The sequence below is a fragment of the Oryzias latipes genome, chromosome 16, assembly GCF_002234675.1.
Source record: "Oryzias latipes chromosome 16, ASM223467v1".
Classification (NCBI taxonomy): Eukaryota; Metazoa; Chordata; class Actinopteri; order Beloniformes; family Adrianichthyidae; genus Oryzias; species Oryzias latipes.
The window spans coordinates 4451228-4470924 of NC_019874.2; the positions used below are offsets into that span (position 1 = coordinate 4451228).

Consider the following 19697-nt stretch of genomic DNA (forward strand, 5'->3'; position numbering starts at 1 on the left):
TCTGTCAACAAGGAGTTGGTGCATGGCTCCTCTGGAGTCTACCAATGCCCTTCTGTGTATGGCTCATGTATTGATCCATGTGCCTATTTATCTTGGCTGCAATGATGCCTGACATAAGCTGAGATTTTTCTTGCTTGTAGGATTGGTGGCTGACTGATTTGTTTTCAGCTGTGAACAACAGATTCCTCACAAAAGATTCCTTTATTTAACTGTTTGTGAGGGAACCTCAAATGAATTATTAGCCTCAGACAGGAATGAAAAAGGGGTGTCTAGCAGAAAACAGTGTCACCTGATAAAAAGCAATAGAGAGTTCTGGACATGCAACAACCAGGAAGTTGTAACCATAAAAAAGCTGCTGCTGTCTCTCACTCTCAGCAGCAGTTAGTAGGTCTTGAATAACTGGATGGGGAGGACAAAGAGCTGCTGAAAGCAGGGGGGTTGATTTAACAGTTCAACTCCCCGTCACGGTGACAAGTCTTTAAGCATTAACTCTTGGTCAGAACACTACAGGGTTGTTAACTATCTGTCCAACAAGGCAAACAATTCTAATCCACTATTTAAAGACAATCATTTAGTCAAGAGTGGATTGATCAATCACTGAACTATTGCAGTGACTGTGGCCAAAAATATAAGGACATATCTTCAGTCAAAAGATATTTTCATGCCAGATAACTTCCTGTAAGGAAGTCCAATCAGTGAGGTCCCATACCTTTTCAGGTTTCATATTTTGTTTCGTTTTTTTGGAAGTATTTTTTCACCCTTAAACATCCATACATTCTTATTTCTGGAAATTACGTTTGCTTTCCAAAGCGTTTACTTTTTTTTGTTTCATGTTTTTAAAATTGTGTTTTGCTTCTTTGGACTTACATTTTGATTTCTAAAATTTGATATTGTCCTTTTGGTTTTTTATTTTTCTTGTCGTTATCTTTAATATGTTTTGCTTTGAGTGATTTGAACTTCTGTAATAAACTCTCCAGAGAAAAAGAGAAAACAGATTAGGATGAATATTCACATGGCCTTGGTCCGGGATAGACTAAAACAATCAGGTACCAAAAAAAAAACAATTACACACTTGGTAAAAGACTGAAGCTGAGACAGTCTGACACTGCAGGTCTGCCCGCTCCAGATAAAGTGTCATTGTGCAAACACACAGATTTTCCTTAGTGGAGCTGACAAGCAGGAAGGAGCAAAACAGAGGCATGACACCTTAGTGTGTTGTTTCGGAAATCCAGTCACTAGACGATTATTTATTTGTTTGTGGGTTCTAGATTCCATGCATGTAGTATGTGAACACATATGTGTTCATGTTCAAAGTATGCAGGAAGTTTGTGCATTAAATCCTGAGTATTCCAAATAAATCAAAGTAATATTAATCTCCGAAACATTTGTCTTCTTCATTTGATCACCATCAAACATATGAATTTCACCAATACAGTTTAAATGAACTAAGTGTATTCTCCTAATAAAACTCTGTTATTCAAAAGCAACAGTTAGCAGACACATCATATCATTCCATTCTACAGAGATTTAAGTAGACATTCAAACAAGCAAATCCAGAGAAATAGTGTGTAAATGAGCATTCTCACACACCTGCATGTAAATATTTTAGTGTTGGTGGGGGTAGACGGTGAGTCAGAATTTACTGCAGCATTCAAATCAGAACAAAGACTGTTTCTCTCCGTTGGATTTGGATTCCGTTCATCCTGGATCCTTGTAATTTTGTCAGTTTCACACATTCAGTCAGATGTGAGCCATAGACAGACTGATTTTCTTCACAAGCTGCTGAACATGGTGCTCCAGCTCTAATAGTCATTTTGAGTCCCTTAGTTGTGTAGATATGAGATGGAATGGCTCTGTGTTTTGTTACAGCATTATAGAAGATGTGAGCCACAAGAGGAAGCGCAGTGAGAGACAGGCAGAGAGTGAGACGAACAGACAGACAGAATGAGACGGGGCGATGAAACGCGTAGGATGATGAAGGCTGCTGACTCATCAGCGCTGGTTGTATTATCCTTCACACTCATTGTGTGTGTGTGTGTGTGTGTGTGTGTGTGTGTGCTTGCTGTTTTACTATGGAAATGCACAGACATCATAACTGCAGGATGAAAGCAGGACAGAAGACGCAGAATGATCTTCAAAACAGTCTGACCTTGACATTCAAATAATGGTGCTGCCATAGTTAACAGGTTTTTAATCATGTGAAAACTAACAAACTGCAAGCCAAAGAGAAGGCCTCAAAAAACACATAAATAGGTTCACTAGGGGCCAGGGGCCACTTGCCGCCCAATTTTTGAGTCAATATTAGGATAATAATTGGCAAAGATAAAGAAACCATCACTACAAGCTTCTCTGAGGATTGTGAAGATAACAAAAGCAAAATCTTTAACTAAAATCTTTGTTTCCTCCCTATGGCAAGAAGAAGTTCTATTTTTTTTTTAAACTCATGAATGATGAAACAGTTTGAAGTGTGTGTGTCTTATCATTTCATTCTAATGGATTTCCACTCTGCTGTTCTCATTTACCACACTTCCAAAGTCTTCTGACCCCCCCCCATATAAAATGCTCTAGCTCCGCCACTGCTGTGGTCATTTACGGCTGGTTATGGTTTGATTTAGAAGTTGTTGTAGGTGTTTGGTTTTGAAGTAGCTCATGCATAGCATTTAAGATAAGGCCACAAAGGCGCCCAAGTCTGAGTCCCCCTGTGCCAGTCCTGGGTCCATATAACAATACCAGACTCTGTCAGGAAGGGCACCTGGTGTAAAAGCCTCAGCCAAACCACCTGAACCATCTGACAGCAAATCAGTGAGAGCGACCCCTGAAAGCAAATGCCGAAAGGTCAACAACATTGCTTTTCTTAGTAATATTTGAAATTTTAATAAGTGTTGTTTCCAATAAATGTTGGCCGGCTGTTCCAGCTGCAGTAAGGGGTCGTAGAAAATTGTCAGATTAGACTTAAAAAAACTTCTTTTTAACTAAAAAATGTGACCAACAAAATGAAATGCTCTATAGATTTTTTTGTGTGTGGAAATTATCTTACATTCCTTTCATTCATTTTAGTGCTTGAATAAAAATTAGAAATGTTAAAAACATGGAAGTCTGAAGATGTGATTTAGTGCCAGCTTTGCCGGTCCTCCAGAGGGCAAATGAACTCATTTTGTTCAAGAAATCTCTGATCTATTAAGTGAGCATTTGAAAGGACCATTGTGTTCCTTTGGGGAGATGTGAATTGTATCCTGCTGCAGTGATTACCGGTCGCTGCTGCAGGTGTGATTGTCATTGCAATCGTGTCTTCATGTTGGGGGTTCTGAATATTTGCAAGTCTCTGCAGTGGATTATTCCACTCTGTCGCTGCCTGATTGTTCTGTGAAACAAATAGCAGCAGTGGATCAAAGTGAAACTCAGTTCTGTTTCACGTGGTTTAAATAACGGGAAAAAGAAGAATTAAAAATAAAAGATGTATGAGAAAAGGTTTTTTTTTTTGGACAGGATCTGTGTACAAACAATCAAAAGAGTCATCAAATTTTGGTGAACGCCAAAGAAAAATGTTGCTGGGAGGATTATTAAAACACTGAACATCAAAACAGAAATAAGAAGTTCAAATTTAACATAACCAGGTGTTTAAACCGCTGTGTTTGATTTATCCTATAAATTCTCACATCTGCTTCTATTGTCACCAGCTGAACTTACCACATTCTACCAGACTACAGTTCATCACCTCTTCTCTTCTGTGTTTCTCAGTCCTGATCCAGGCCACCCAAGAAACCAACGTGAACATTCCCCAGATGGCCGACACCCTGCTGGAGAGGGTCGGCAACGCCAGCTGGGTGGTGGTCTTCAAAGCCCTGATCACCACACACCACCTCATGGTTCAAGGCAATGAGGTGAGCACATGACCTGCTCTTTAGGTCCTTTTTCTAACACCTTTTTCTAATCAACTGCTGCTCACTTAATAATTTCTCTTTTTGTAGATCATTTTGTTGTAAAACCTGTTGATGGTTTGGTCAACAATTTTCTGAAATATTTTCTCACATAGCAGAAGCAATTAAACCACCTCAAATGATGCCTAACTGCTGCACTCCCTTTAGCAAAGAAATAGCTAAAAAGGGAGAAATGAATTGATGGATGATTCATCGAGCACAGAGCTAAATGGTCACAAAGTAGTGAGGGTGCAGAAGGATGAGCATCAATTTTAGTTAAAAAAAGAATACCAATGAGGATAAAAATCCAAATTTGTAGGTGAACAAACTCATCCTGAGGTGCCTGAGATTTTAGACATACCTTGTGTTGCTGTTGTTTAGGTGGAGCTAAACTTTTGACACGAGTAGGATTGATGCTGTTCTGTAAATGTGCCAGAATTGTATTGAAGTAAATATGGCAGTAAAATTCAGTCTGTTTTCTGAAAACGAGCATTTTGTCTTTTATTATTCTGCAAAAAGTAAAGAACTTTGTGTTTGGTAGATGTTGCCTTTGTCGTTGCAAAGCTTCCTGGAAAAAAACGGCATATTGTTGAAAATCCCATTCCTTTCCCTTTTACATTGTATCACATTTGTAAGGAGCACACACTTGTAGAATGAACAGGGGAGCTGTGTCCAAAAACCTAGTCCTTTCTGCCAATGCTAAACAGCTTTTGTTTGGGCAGAGTTTTCACCCTTGGCTGCATCTGTAGAGGAACCTCTGCCACCCTAGACCTAGGAGGGCAAGGAAACATTATTTATGGATTTTTTTAATGCATTTTTCACAAGGGTTTCTTCTTTATGGGATGTCCATTTGCCATCTTCCTCTGAAATTCCCTACAATGTACACTACTTTCAATAAGTTAGGGATATTGTGGAAAACTCCTTGGATTTCGTATGCACAGGGGTTGTTTTCTTTGGGGTAGGGAGTAATTGTATTTATGGGATTTACAGACCTTATTTTGTGTCTTCCACAGAATAGTATCACCGTGTTCAGAATGGTTACTTATTGGAGGCAAAACCAAACAATTTTAAAAGAAAAACATTTTCAATGTGGCATCAGTTCCAACATTCTGTGGGTATAAAAAACTTGTTTTGCCAGAGAGTAAATATTGAGATTATTAGTAATATCAAAGGGAATTTTTACATATTTCATTAAAATTTAGACTAACTAGAAAAAGAAAGCATCTAAATAAAAACATCCTTAACTTTTTCTAAGTGGGGTAAATCTGGATCTTCCTTTTGGAGGTGGCAGAAGGGTTCACTTCACACCATGGCAGCTGCTGAAGTTGGGCTATCACACATGCTCCATCCGGACTGAACGTGACTTGCCAATTATTGGAACAGACTGACTGCTGCTGCAGGACTCGTGCTCACAGGTGCACATCAGGCATCCGTCTACCTGGCACCATCTGGGAGTTGCAGAAGCTCTGAACAGAAGTAAACAGAAGTGCATCCAGTCTGAAGATCTGTGTGTGCTTTAGTTAGCTACACGTGCACTGAACCTGAACATGTGGGGGAACGTTTACACCGAATCCAGATTCTACGTATACGGATTTGACTTGTAGGATCGAAGTGTGGAAAGGGCTAACTGCTGTGTAGTAACAATATGGTTGGAGGCAGTGTGATGATATGGGTCAGCATATCCCCTAGTAAAAACAAAAAAACAGACTAGTCATCATTGGACTCAACTTCCATGATATTGAGATGAGACTTTCAGTGGACATCATTTTTATGCACACATTTTATGCAAAATGCATGTTCCTTACAAATATTATAAAGGGAATTAAACAAGCTTTCAAACTGTATAAATTATATTACCAACAAGCATTACAACAACAAACAGAAATGTGCTTACTTTTGTATTTAAGCCTAAACCTTAAACCTAAATTCTTGATTTATATTGAATTTATTGATATATTATTTTTTATTACCTTTCTCAGTCAGATGCTCTGTATGTATTCAGTATCTCCATGTCCCTAAATGTATTGAAAGTGCATATTACTTGTGTCATTACGCAGCTAAGCAGATGGAACTAATGTGTGTTTGATGGGACTGAATTCTTTGACCCTCTTCAGCAACTGCACAAGGCCAGGAGTTTCTCCAGCTAGAAATTAATTACAGGAATTCCTCAGGTGTGCAAAATCAAAGTTCCTTCTATAGTTTAATGAATCCCTGACCTAAGAGATACCTGAACATTTAAAATAAGCAAGGACAACCATATGGAGAACATATGATTTAGATAATGTAGGGTGAACAATATTCAAATGGTTTTGTTTTTTCTACTTGTTTTTTAGATTGTAAAACCTTTTATGTGCTTTTGTTTCTTCCATTTTGAAATTGGCATTTAAAAAGATGTTAGTATGTTTTCAGTGGATTAAACATTTAATTGAGCATTTTTCTCTTCTCCTGCAGAAATTCCTGCAGTTCCTGGCGTCCCGGAACACCCTGTTCAACCTCAGCAACTTCCTGGACAAAACTGGCTCCCACGGTGCATAATGACTTTCTTATGCTTCAAATTTACAACTTGTTCTTTACAACTTTACCATGTATTTTATGCAGAAGGTGAATCTTACTTTTACTTGATAAAATGACCATGTGTTCTCCAGCCCCAGCTCTCCTAATCCCCTGTTCTCACAAATCATCCCAGCTTCATGGAAAATAATACAATAATTTAGGAATGTAGTCTCTGCTGAGGCTACTGCACTGTCCAGTCTAGTTCCACCAAAATAGATTATCAAAAGCTGACAAACACTTTTAATGTGAAACTTGATTTTATTGTTAAAGTAGTCTCAATGACAACTTCCTACCTCTTTTTTTCTGAGTTGCTAGGAAAAGTGTCAGTTTTTAATAAATTGTTATCAGTATAAAGGGTGGAAAGGTTTCAAAATTAGTTCCTAATTGTTCTGAGTTTTCAAAAGCTTGCTCTTTGTTCTCACGCTTTTGAACTTATTGAATTATTTGTGTGTTTTTTCTTCTCAATTTGCTTCTGTGGTTTGTGTCTCATATCCGTCCTGAAGTGCTCTAAGACTCTTTGCAGTTGAGCCGTCCATTTTTGTGCAAAAATTTCAGTCTTTGAACCGGAATTGTGACTGATCGAAGACAAAAACAGGCAGCCGACCTTCTGCCTGCATGAATGTGGCATGTTATCTGGGTACATGGAAAATGCTAGATTCTCATGTCTGATCAGTTACAGATGACTTAGTCTGTGCATCACACAGTTAATCTGAGCTGAAGAAGTTTTTTTAGGTGGCCACATACAATTTGAGCTTTCTCTGTGAATCTAAGGTAACATTATCTACAGGCTATTTTGTCTTCTTATCAAGTCAGGAGCTGTCAAAGCCTGATGAGATGCTCACATTCTTGCACTTACAGACAGAAAATAAAGAGAGAAAGGGTAGTGATGTGGTGGTAAGCACTTTTGGCTCACAGTAAGAAGGTGCTGGTTGGAATGTTCTACCTGTGAACATTTGGACTTTCTCCAGGTGCTCTGGCTGCTTCCCCCATACTGAAAGTATGTCCAGTGGGTTATTGGAGATCTTAAATCGTCCCTTGGGAGGAAATGTGAAGGTGTCCTGTTGCATTACTGTAATTATGAATGCAGGCTTGTGGTGCTCTGACAGCCGGTTTAGGTTACCCTGCTTGAACATCTAAACTAAAGTTTGTCTGTCCTCCTCAGGCTACGACATGTCCACATTTATCAGACGCTACGGCCGCTATCTGAACGAGAAGGCCTTCGCCTACAGACAGATGTCTTTTGACTTTGGCCGGGTCAAAAAAGGGTAAATTTTCTCAATGTGCTATCAAGAGTAGCCTTTCATATAGCAATTTTACTCAAATGAAAACATAATTTTACCTCTGAATCTTGCAGAATAAAACACATCCTTCAAGAATTTGTCTGAGAAACAAAGAAAGTTTTGGGTCTATGTGAGGATGTCTTCATTTATTAATGTTGCCTCAATATTTTTAAGACTCAAAAATATGTATGTACATTGTTTCAAGAAAATTAAAGAGTATTTTTATCACAGTCCTTTCCTTAAAAACAACAGTGTTTGTGCACTGATCATGTCTTTCTGACCAGTGAAGCATAAAAATGAAAGCAGTTTCATGATGAAACCATGCTGTTCCCACTGCACAAGGGAGGTTAAACCACTACCTTACCCCGGGCTCTTGCTGTATGTTGTTTCCTAAATCCACTGTGTCTGGGTTTTTATTTTCTTATCCTTGTGTCTTAGGGCCGATGGGACAATGAGGACCATGTCAGTGGAGAAGCTGCTGAAAGGAATGCCCACCCTGCAGGGCCAGATTGATGCGCTGCTGGATTTTGATGTGAGTGACACTTGCTGACAGGCAAACATCAGAGAATTCACTGGTTGGGGGTGGGAATCACTCAGGGCAGAAGAAAGCTTGAAAAACGCTTATTAAAGGTTCATTCAAGCTGTTGCTGTAGCTCATTATGTGAGTTCATGTTAAGAGCTTAAAGACTCCTGACCTCATTGGTGTGTTTTACTTCACAATATTTACCTGATTCTGTTATTCAAAGTAATTCCTTATCTTAGAAATAATCCAATACTCAACTCTTGGATTAAAAATGATATTTATCACAACACCTGTTGATTTCAAGTGACAAAAGTTTTTGTAACGTAAATGCAAGATGAGATTAAAGGAAGATATGACACCCAGAATCCCAAACTATGCAAGTCATAGCTATATATGGCAAAAGAATGTCATCTAAGAATAAAAAATGTCATGTATGTAAACCATGAGATCGCTTATCCCTTATGCTATCTTAGATGACCCCACCCTTCCATTGACATGTTATTCCTACCATGACAAAGGTGGATAAAGGTGGAAAGATTTCATGTAATCCATGGACACCAGTGAAGATCACAAATCATTGAAGAAAAAAAGGTTCAGAGCACTGTCTAGTGGGTCTAGATGACCCAACTCCCAATGTTAAAGTGCCTAGGATAGCACAAGGGTTGAATAAGGAGGGTTTCCAGGAGTAAGAATTAAGATTTATTTGTGAAAGATAAAGATGTTCAGAAATAAAAAAAGTCAATAAATCTTTAGCTCTGGGTTGATGACGTCTTTCATGTTTAGGATAGGCTAAGACGAACCTCAGCTTAGAGGCTGATGATGGTTGAGCATACCAAAGCTTCATTCCTGGTGGAGAACAGGGTGGAGGAGGTCTGGAACACTGAGACACAACCATCCATCCGTTTTACAATATGCAATAAGCAATTTCCCCATTTTGAGATTAAATAAGGTTCTAACTATCTATCAAACATTTAGATTTTGTTTCAGTTTAGCTTTTGTTTCAAAATGAAACAAGCGATAGGAGAGTACAGAGCGAGGTAACAACAGCCAACAGCCTCGAGTACCTGAAGGTGAGGTAGATCCTCTTTACTGAAACTGCCCCAGTCCTTCGCTACGATGGGTTTTACATCTTTCTTTTATTTTTTGAAACTCAAGATGGTCAAAACTAAAGTGAAAAGCACAAAGTGAGCATTGTAAACAGACTATGCTTTTAGAGCACATGTGTCAAACTCAAGGCCTTTTCATGTCATTTGAAAATGTGGCCCCCCATGTCATTTGATGTGGCCCGCTAGAGCATGAAGGTTTTTAATTTCCTAAGATAAAAAACAAAAATTGGTGTGTATTTATTCATATCTAGGGGGAATTGTATGGAAGCGATTATGTAGCACAAATAAAAAGTAAAGTCAAAACCAGAAATGCTTTTTCATTTTCAAAATGAAGCTGCATTTTTTGACTCAAAAATATAATGAAAAAGCAAACCACCAAAATGCTTTTTCATTTCCTTCCTCAACACAGCTTATTCTGTCACTTAATTAAAATTAAAATGAAAATGGTATTTGACATTTCATTTTCAAGACGTTCTCTGGTAAATGTGTAGCATAATTCATTTAGAAATGTCTAATTTGACAATTAAAATGGATTAATAGAAATGCTTTTTAATTTTCAAAATGAAGCTGCATTTTTTGACTCAAAATTAAAAAGAAAAAGCAATACTTCAAAATGCTTTATCATTTTATACTTCAACCCAGCTTTTTCTGTCACTTAACTAAAATGATAAATAAAATGGTATTTGACATTTAATTTTCAAGACGTTCCATGGTAAATGTGTAGCATAATTCATTTAGAAATGTCTAATTTGACAATTAAAATGGATTAACAGAAATGCTTTTTAATTTTCAAAATGTAGCTGCATTTTTTGACTCAAAATTAAAAAGAAAAAGCAATATTTCAAAATGCTTTTTCATTTTATACCTAAAACCGCTTATTCTGTGTCATAATTAAAACGAAAATGCAAAGAGGGGATTGCATTTGCATTTTAACATCCACCCCGCGCACCTTGTCACAATATTCATTTCGAAAAAGCATTAGCAGAGGGGAGGCGGGGCGATGACGTCACTGCTTTCTCTACGGTTTGATTTATTAAGAGCAACGTTTAGCATGGAGAAATCTGCTGTCTGTTGATGGGGCTCCAGGTGTCATCAAACAGTAAATTCACCGCGAAGCTGCAGATAAATGTGTAAATATATGGGAATCAGTCTTTATTTTGTTCTGGACACCACTGGAAACACAAATTCATATGATGGTTTCTCAGATCGCAGCAGCATTTCCGCCTTCAGCGATCGTCGGGAACTTCGCGCTCCGCTATGCGAAGGCAGCTGGCGGTCCGAAGAACAAAGCTTGTCCGCGGTGCGTCGGGAGGAGGACCGCAGAAGGAGGACATGCAGCTACTTAGTCCTGAGAAGCTGTGGAAACTCATCAGAAGTTCACAACCATCACAAAACCCTCGTCTCTGCCGCTAACACAGTCTGCTTCTGGTGCATGTTTGCGTCAGTCAACAGCCGGACACACAGAGAAAGCAGTGACGTCATCGCCCCGCCTCCCCTCTGCTAATGCTTTTTCAAAATGAATATTGTGTCAAGGTGCGCGGGGTGGATGTTAAAATGCAAATGCAATCCCCTCTTTGCATTTTCGTTTTAATTATGACACAGAATAAGCGGTTTTAAGTATAAAATGAAAAAGCATTTTGAAATATTGCTTTTTCTTTTTAATTTTGAGTCAAAAAATGCAGCTACATTTTGAAAATTAAAAAGCATTTCTGTTAATCCATTTTAATTGTCAAATTAGACATTTCTAAATGAATTTTGGTACACATTTACCAGAAAACCTTTTGAAAATTAAATGTCAAATACCATTTTATTTATCATTTTAGTTAAGTGACAGAAAAAGCTGGGTTGAAGTATAAAATGATAAAGCATTTTGAAGTATTGCTTTTTCTTTTTAATTTTGAGTCAAAAAATGCAGCTTCATTTTGAAAATTAAAAAGCATTTCAATTAATCCATTTTAATTGTCAAATTAGACATTTCTAAATGAATTATGCTACACATTTACCAGAGAACGTCTTGAAAATGAAATGTCAAATACCATTTTCATTTTAATTTTAATTAAGTGACAGAATAAGCTGTGTTGAGGAAGGAAATAAAAAAGCATTTTGGTGGTTTGCTTTTTCATTATATTTTTGAGTCAAAAAATGCAGCTTCATTTTGAAAATGAAAAAGCATTTCTGGTTTTGACTTTGCTTTTTATTTGTGCTACATAATCGCTTCCATAGAATTGGACTTGAAATATGGGATTGGGTAACTATACATTAGGATTTAAACACTGTCCATATAACCTAACCTGACAGAATCAAATTTAAAAGGATTTATGTTAGAGGAACAAGCAAACTTATGTTTCTATGCAACTGTAATTGTCACTTTAAAAAGTTATAATAAATAAATAAATGAGTAATTTAACATTAACGAGTAGTTACAATTATTTTTCATTACATTTAGTTACATGTATAAGTTATATCTGACCCTTTGAGGACAGCCACTATGCTGATGTGGCCCTCAGTGAAAATGAGTTTGACGCCCTGTTTTAGATGAACTAAGAATGAATGGTTAGGGTTAGTTTAGTCCATAGAGACATATACAAATAGAGATCAGACGTATTATAATATAAACCTGAGGTGTCTGTCCTTCAAAAGTACAAACATGAACAATGATACCTAATAAAGATGCAGTAAAATCACATGATTTAGCCTAGAACAATGTACAAAACAGACAGCTGTTTACTCTTTGAAAAAATAGTCATATTTTATTGGAATGCTTTACATTACTATATTATAGTATTTTTCTATTGTGATGCATTACTTTACTGATCCCCCCATCACCCTAATAAGTGAGGAAGAGGGTAGGTCAGGGACAGCTGGCCCCCGGTTGATGAAACAACCGTCCCCCTGTATTGGGCCCGGGTCTCCCCAGCTAAGGTTCAGCCCCAGGGCCCCACCCCCACCCCACACAGAGAGAGAGAGGGGCCGGTGTGGAGCCAGTATTTGCTAAATTTGAAATGACTGGTGTTCATCCTGCGGTCTTCATCTCCTTCCAGTCTCAGAAATGGAAATGCAGACAAACTGTGTTGTTTTGTCTGCAGTTTGACTTCTTAGGTTACATCCAGAATTACAAACAAGTCTGTCCTGTTCTATGTTTTTATTCCTTATGTCTTCATTGCAGGAGCTTCAGCTGATCCCTGTGTGGTAAAACAAAGTGTGTGTGTGTAATAAGAACATCACTATACCATTGTATTGATTCTGGACAACAAAGACCTTTTCCAGCTCTGACTAAAATATGCAACTTTTTTATAATTGATATTGTTTACTTGAAATGTAAAAGGTTTTAAAAAAACTTTACAATAAATGTTTTTATTTGATTTATTAAAACCAAACATGTGTCTTCAGGTGCATTCCCAGGAGCTGAATAACGGAGTGATAAATGCCTGCTTTCTCCTGCTTTTCAAAGACCTCATCAAGCTCTACGCCTGCTACAATGACGGCATCATTAACCTGTTAGGTAAAGAAACATGGCTTTCATCAGATCCGATCCAATGGTCAGTCTCTTTACTCTCACTAGTGGATTGCAAAAAATGCTCTAATTTTTTTGTGACTTCCTTTGTCCAGAAAAATTCTTTCAGATGAAGAGGAGTCAGTGCAAAGACGGGCTGGAGATCTACAAGAGGTTCTTGACACGAATGACTAGGGTGTCCGAGTTTTTTAAAATAGCTGAGGTATCCTGCAAAACTCTGACTGATGGGCTCTTTTTTTGTGTGCAACCTTTTCATGTGTCTGTCTGTGTGTTTGCAGCAAGTGGGAATAGACAAAAACGACATTCCTGAACTCACACAGGTAAAAGTAACAAAAATTCTACTTCACTTTAGCTAAGTTGTATTTATGTTATATTTAAATGATGTGCTTTTTTTTCTCGAATGAATACTAACAGAGCACGCTGGTGGTGCCTTCTAACTTTCCTGCATGCCAGTCTTTTCTTTTTCACCTGCTGTTAACATCCCGATCGCTCATCCTCAACCACAGTTGGACACTCACAGAGCGCTTCACATCGTCTATGATCTGTGGTTCGTTGGTTAATGACGGCCCTTTGCTCCCCCCTTCTCTTTTCACTTCCAGAGATGCAGATTGATCATTCAGGCTGAGAGTGTGAGTAGTGATGAGTGCACAGAGCTAGCTTTATGAAGCAGCCAGCTGAGAGAGAGTCTACATTTTTGAGTGCACCGAAATTAAAAACACTGCACAGTGAGCGCATAGCGAGCAGACACACAGCAGATGAAGAGGGATGAGGTGACTGTGGGAGCTGATCGAATGTGAGCTGTGATATGCCACACAATGCTGGCTGCTAAAAGTCCAAACAAAAGCTTTTTTTTAATTTTAATTTATGACCCTTTTAGTTTGAGCTGAAGAGTTTCCGTGGCAGCCTTTGTGTCATAATGAGCTTCGCTTATTCTAACAATTAAAAAAATAACTGCTGGAACAGACAAACGTATTTTTAAATCAAACTCATCTTTAGAGGAAACTCAGCAGCTGATTTATTTATTTATTTTATTATTTTTTTGCCTTTTTAAACATGGCCGCATGAATGTTGGCAAAAAATAGCATGCGGAAGAAATGCAACTTTTTTAGATGCTGCAGAATTGCTCCAATGCACAGCAGAATAAAGTGATAGAAGGATGTTAAAATGATGGGGATCTTTTTTTCAGAAGCGTCTACTTTGAAACCATTTAAGAGATTTTTCTATAAAACCACCAACCTTGACAAAAGTAGATCTTTTTCAAAGTCAGATAAAGAAAAATCTTAAAACTAAAAACTCATTAATAGTCAAAGTCAAACCACCTGTGTCATTTTCTTGGACATAGTTTCTGAAGCACAGCAGCATTTTATAAGAAGCTTTGCCTCTGAGTTGTGGGCGGGACTGTTGACATGAAGCAACCTCACCCCCTTTCCCTTCAGCCATAACTGAGAGCTCTCTGTTTACAAGTTCTCGTGCTAGCTTACAGCCCCTCACAACCCCAACCTGACATTAGCGATGCAACAAAAATGGCGATCAGATCGGTAGCCGTCCAGTTTTGATCCTGATTCCAGCTCAGTTAAAGAAAATGAAGATGTACATGGATCCATTCGTCTAGAAGTGAATGCGGTGCAGGGAGCTTGTGGCCTTCCCATAACCTTGTTTACATAACAAGTACAACCTTTTTTAACCTGTATTTTTCTGTCTGCTCCTCTTTTACAACAATTCTAATAAAGAAATACCCAGAAATGCTATGTTGAGCTTAATTTTCTTAAGATATGTCCTCTATAATCAGAAATACCTTGAGAATATGTTAAAAACACCCAAAACACACATTTCTTAGATGACCCCACCCTTACATTGACGTGTTCTCACTACCATGACAAAGGTGGATAAAGGTGGAAAGATTTCATGTAATCCATGGACACCAGTGAAGATCACAAATCATTGAAGAAAAAAGGTTCAGAGCACTGTCTAGTGGGTCTACATGACCCAACTCCCAATGTTAAAGTGCCTAGGACAGCACAAGGGTTACATTTCATGAACAACAACTTAAGACTGTCTATTACTACATCTAAGAATTGTATATCACAGTTTTCTTTGTTGTTGTTGAGTAAAAGGATGGATGTTAGCATATTCAGGAGGACAACACCATCAGTCATCCAGATCACAATGCATCTGTGTCAGTCAGCTATGATATTAACCTATTTAAGAGGAATTAGATTAACACTAACCAGACAGGATCATTTTAATCACAGGTTTAATTTGGAGATGAGTTGTTTTTCTCATTGTCTTTGTCTTTCTCTACTCTTTTAATAACCTCCTAAGTACATAAGCATTTCACATGAATGAAAAAAGCCTTGTGATTGTAAAAGTGGTAAACTCTCCTCTTCACCAGCACACATTTAAAAATGCAATTTTACAAGGCTGTTGGCTGAGGTAAGAGAACTGTTTTGATGACCAATCTGTGTTGGAACCTCAGCGATCCAAAAATAAAACCTCAGTTTCAGCAGGCTGGTTTTTGTCAGAGTCATGGATCAATAGATAATCATGAACTGCTGGGGAGGGGTTCATTTTGCTTCTAAACACCCAATAAATAAACTCTGACGTTTTACTCTGAAAGGACATAAAACAAAAGAAAATGGACTTCAAAAATAAAGCACCTCTTTTTTTTACTCCAGAAAAATCCCTGACCACCAAATGGTTTAGGGGTAGTTAGAAAAAAGACAACCCAAAATGAGTGGCTGCACTGATGTTCACAATAAAAGCAAACATGATTCATAGTTTGATATCTTTAATCAGAGAGAAGGCATTTTATGAGGACAGGTGGCTCGTTACAGTCTGCGTGAGCGTCCACTTTTATAAACTTCCATGAATCCTCATGACGAAACAGTTATTTAAAAATGTCTGTCATACATACAGTAGACTGACTTAAGAAGTAATTACATACTGCAGTTACGCACACAGAAAATGAGTCAAGATACCTGCTGCAAAGAACACATACACGTGTGGAAATACATCTTGAAAAAAGGTTGGGACACTTAAAAAAATGTATCCCACTGTTTCTCTGTACATTTCTGAGCTTCAGTTTTGTCGTTTTCTTTATACTTTTTAAGTCATTGATTTTTTGAAAGAAATTAATAAGTAATTTAAGTCATTGTGTTCCAAATGAAAAGCAATGCTTACTCATAATGTTCATTTAAAAAAAAAACAACTAATATTTGTATCCCTAAAAGATCTATGATTTGGTTCCTGCTCAACTCCAGAACACATTTTGGGTATTTCAAAATGATTGTTATATATATATATATATATATATATATTTTTGCCTGATTACACATTTACTAATAATTACACTTCAGCTGTAACCTCCTTTGTTTTTAAAGCTGCTTTGGTCAAATAAAGGTCATAGCTGCCAAAGATGAACGTGATTTATATTGTAAACTGTCAAGATCCACTCGGTTGCTGTCCTCTCCACTTTGGAATTGAGCTCGCTTTAAAAAGTCAGGAAGACTCTTGGTTGATCCTGTGAGGGTCAGTAGAAACTGTTTTCAGCCTGGCTGACTTGCTGCTTTTTGGTTTAGGATTGGGAAATATACAGTGTGAACGAAAAGGACATTTAGGATGGAAGTTGGTGGAAATGTTTGATTAAACTAGCCCGATGATTAAGAAGCATGCATGGCATTGAAATTGTTGTATGTCCCAACATGCATCTTGCTTGACTGAATATTTTTCTCTTTGCATGAGGCTTAAGATGACCTTCCTGCAGTCTTCTTTGATTTGTAACTAAAACAGCCAAATCTGAACTTCAATGATGATATGGATATAGCACAAGCAAATATCACACAAACGTTATAAGTGAAGAAAATGTAAAAATATTGAATGTTGGAGGCAGAGAAAGGGGTTTATTTCCCTTGGAACAAACGGTTATGTCTGGTAAAAACATTTTCTTTGAGGCAGATGTCAAACATATTGGAGATCAGTTTGTATGCAGCATGAGTTTTACCTGAAAAAGGGTTAAAAACAAGCAGTGAAACCCGAGTATTTAGCTCTGATCTGAGCTGATGTGATCTGAACAGCTCACTGACAGACAGATTTAGCCTGTGAATTCACAAAAACCTGTAAGGATCCAGCTCTTCCACTTCTCCTCAAATGACCTAACATTTTCTTTTAACCTCATGAAAAGCTTTTTTTCTCTCCCCTGTTCACGTCTTGGTTTAACATCCCAGTTTTAACTTTTAATCCTCCTTTTTTCTGACAGGCGCCAGAAAGTCTTCTGGAGTCCCTTGAAACGCATCTGAACACTTTAGAAGGGAAAAAACCGTAAGTGATTAAGCATGTTTTTTTTTAAATGGCTTGATGAAGTTTTGTCACAGTTTTCCTCTATGAAACCTTTTCTGGTACTTTTCTAATAAACCTTTGTCACAATTTTTTCATTTTATAATACAACTCAGAGAGGAAAAGTGAGTAATCTGTGTCAACCAGAATGTGATTTACAGATATAAATAACTGTTAATCCTGATGTTTTTAATACTTCTCAGAAATGCATCTGTACCAACAACCTGTGTTTTGTTGCTGATGCTGTTCTGCTAATATTTTTTACATTTAGCCACATTGTTGCTAACATTTACATGGTCTTTGTTGTCATCCAACTGCGCCCATTTCTCATTTTGTGTTATGTCTGTGTGTTAGGCTGTTGTTGAAACAACACACACTCACACTTATGTGTCAGTGGATTTTCTATGACTGAGAGCTGTATGGCGCTAAATCTGGGCCATAATGTGTGTTTATTTGAAAAATGGCCACACATATTGTCCGTAGAGCCGAAAACAGCCTGAAAAACATGCGTAGCTACGCACGAACAGAAGAGTTTTGAATGCAGGAGCCTAAAACGCGCGTTTACATAGACTTTTCATTGAAAGTGTTTGCTTGATTGTTCGTTGCCAACGCATAGCTTCAGCCTTTTTGTCTAAGGGGGCATGGTCAATGGTCCAAAAGGGGTGTGGTCTAGAAAAGGCAAACTGAGAGGACTGAGTTGCACTGTCCAAGGCACTGTAGGTAATGCGACTTCAGTAGATAGTGGTGAACACAGAAATCCCCAATAAATCCATATGATTTTGTGAATTCCAGAGTTTATCAGCAAAACTGTTGTAAACTGCATTTCTCCTGCTATCTTAAACACATATTGAAGTACTTTTAAGTCAAAGTTGTGACCTTATTTTTCAAAGAAACACACATTATGGACCACATTATAAAGCTGTCTCCATTCACAGCAGAAAGACTCAGTTTCAATCCTAGCTAAAAGCTTTTCTGATTGGATTTTGCGATTTCTTCTCTGCATGTGCAGGTTGTTGTTTTTTTTTAACAAGAAATTGGATATATCATGTGATTCTGTTTGATTGGTGCTTGTTAAACAATCAGACAAATGCATCCATGAGCATGAAGTAGAGACAACCTGTTATAATGGTAAAAAATGTGTGAATGGATTTTTTTAAATCTTAAACATTAACTAAGCTGTGTGTCTGTTTTTATTTGCAGGTCACCCACAAAGGTAAGATGTTTTTAATTATCATTATAGATACTTAGATACAAAATCATGAACCTAAGGTTTTTAAATGAAATGTGGTTTCTTCTAGTCTTTCGTTTCTTTTCTGTTTGACCATGTTTTTGTGTCGTCCTCCTCCTCAGGACGTGACAGCAAACAACAGTTCTGCTGTTGCTGCTGCTCATTCAGCAGCCCCAGCCAAACCCCCTCCTCCTGGCACAGCCGGCGGGCCACCAGCCCGCCCCGGACCGCCTGCAAAACCTCCTCCACCTGCCATCACTCCAACCGCACCGGTCCCTGCCCCCACCGCTGCCAGCAAGTAAGAGTCCTCTCTGTAATGCTATAAGTGCTTAAGGACTCCCTCCATGCACACACTCTCTCTCTCCCTCTGTGCTCAGTGCTCTTGACGATGGGTTCCTGTTGGACCTCGACCCCATGCTGTCTTCTTCAGCAGCAGCAGGAGCTGCAGCCAGCTCTTCTACAACTGCATGGGGAGGTGAGATCTTCATGAGTGACCTCTCCAAATTTATGAACATTTATCATATAATAGATTTTTTTAGTTTCACAGAATTCTTCAGTATCAAATAAATATATGAAGAACTGTTAAACCCACCTGGTTTGACACTCTCAAGTTGTTCATGGACTCATGACTAAACCAGAAGTCTGCTATCTTTAAAATCTGTAAAAGAACCATTTGGGGCCGTTTCTCACTGTTTAAAACCTAGTAGGAGCCACAAAGTCCTATTTAACCCTTTCAAAAATGTTAATACTGCTCTGCGTTGGTCTGCTGTGTTCATTTGATTTGGAAGTTATATTTCTTTTTTGGCATGAATAAAAATAGAAACATAGAGAGAAAAGGCAATTTCTTTAAATGTGAAATTGTTTTTTATTTTTGACAGACTTCTTTTTAAGGGTGTATTCATTTACATTTAGCATATTGTCACCGAGTCTCGATAGCCACAGTTGCTGGTGTCACTGCAACAACCACAGAAACTTTTCAACATCTTTTCATGGAAAGATTCCCTTACAGTAAAAAAAACCCAAATCCTCTTTATTTCAACTTGTGGGTAATGTACTTGAAAAAGTACAGTCAGTCAGTTTGTCAACTATGTTAGAATGATTGCAGGATTAAGCCCATTCCTCCTTTAAAGTTTATTCTTTTGTTTGCAGATCTCTTGGCTGAGGGTAAGTTTTGCACTGACTGCTCTTCTCTCACTAAAACTAGAGGAAGGCCACCATTTTATTGGTCAATGATGTTTCCTACT

The 19697-nt window shown here is 37.9% G+C and overlaps 1 protein-coding gene across 10 annotated transcripts in view; it reads left to right on the forward strand.

Annotated features, from left to right (window-relative positions):
* The window catches only part of snap91 (synaptosome associated protein 91), a 46747-nt gene that overhangs the window by 13411 nt on the left and 13639 nt on the right, over positions 1-19697 (forward strand). For 9 of the 10 annotated variants that reach the window (XM_011484846.2, XM_020709871.1, XM_011484850.2 and 6 more), the window contains exons 2-14: positions 3739-3881; positions 6369-6444; positions 7633-7735; positions 8189-8282; positions 12770-12881; positions 12989-13095; positions 13172-13213; positions 17149-17210; positions 17342-17350; positions 18426-18438; positions 18576-18751; positions 18831-18928; positions 19603-19617. In XM_011484846.2, coding sequence (XP_011483148.1) covers positions 3739-3881; positions 6369-6444; positions 7633-7735; positions 8189-8282; positions 12770-12881; positions 12989-13095; positions 13172-13213; positions 17149-17210; positions 17342-17350; positions 18426-18438; positions 18576-18751; positions 18831-18928; positions 19603-19617 — 1050 coding nt within the window. The remainder of the gene's footprint in view (positions 1-3738; positions 3882-6368; positions 6445-7632; positions 7736-8188; positions 8283-12769; positions 12882-12988; positions 13096-13171; positions 13214-17148; positions 17211-17341; positions 17351-18425; positions 18439-18575; positions 18752-18830; positions 18929-19602; positions 19618-19697) is intronic. The other variant, XM_011484849.2, reaches the window with a different exon arrangement.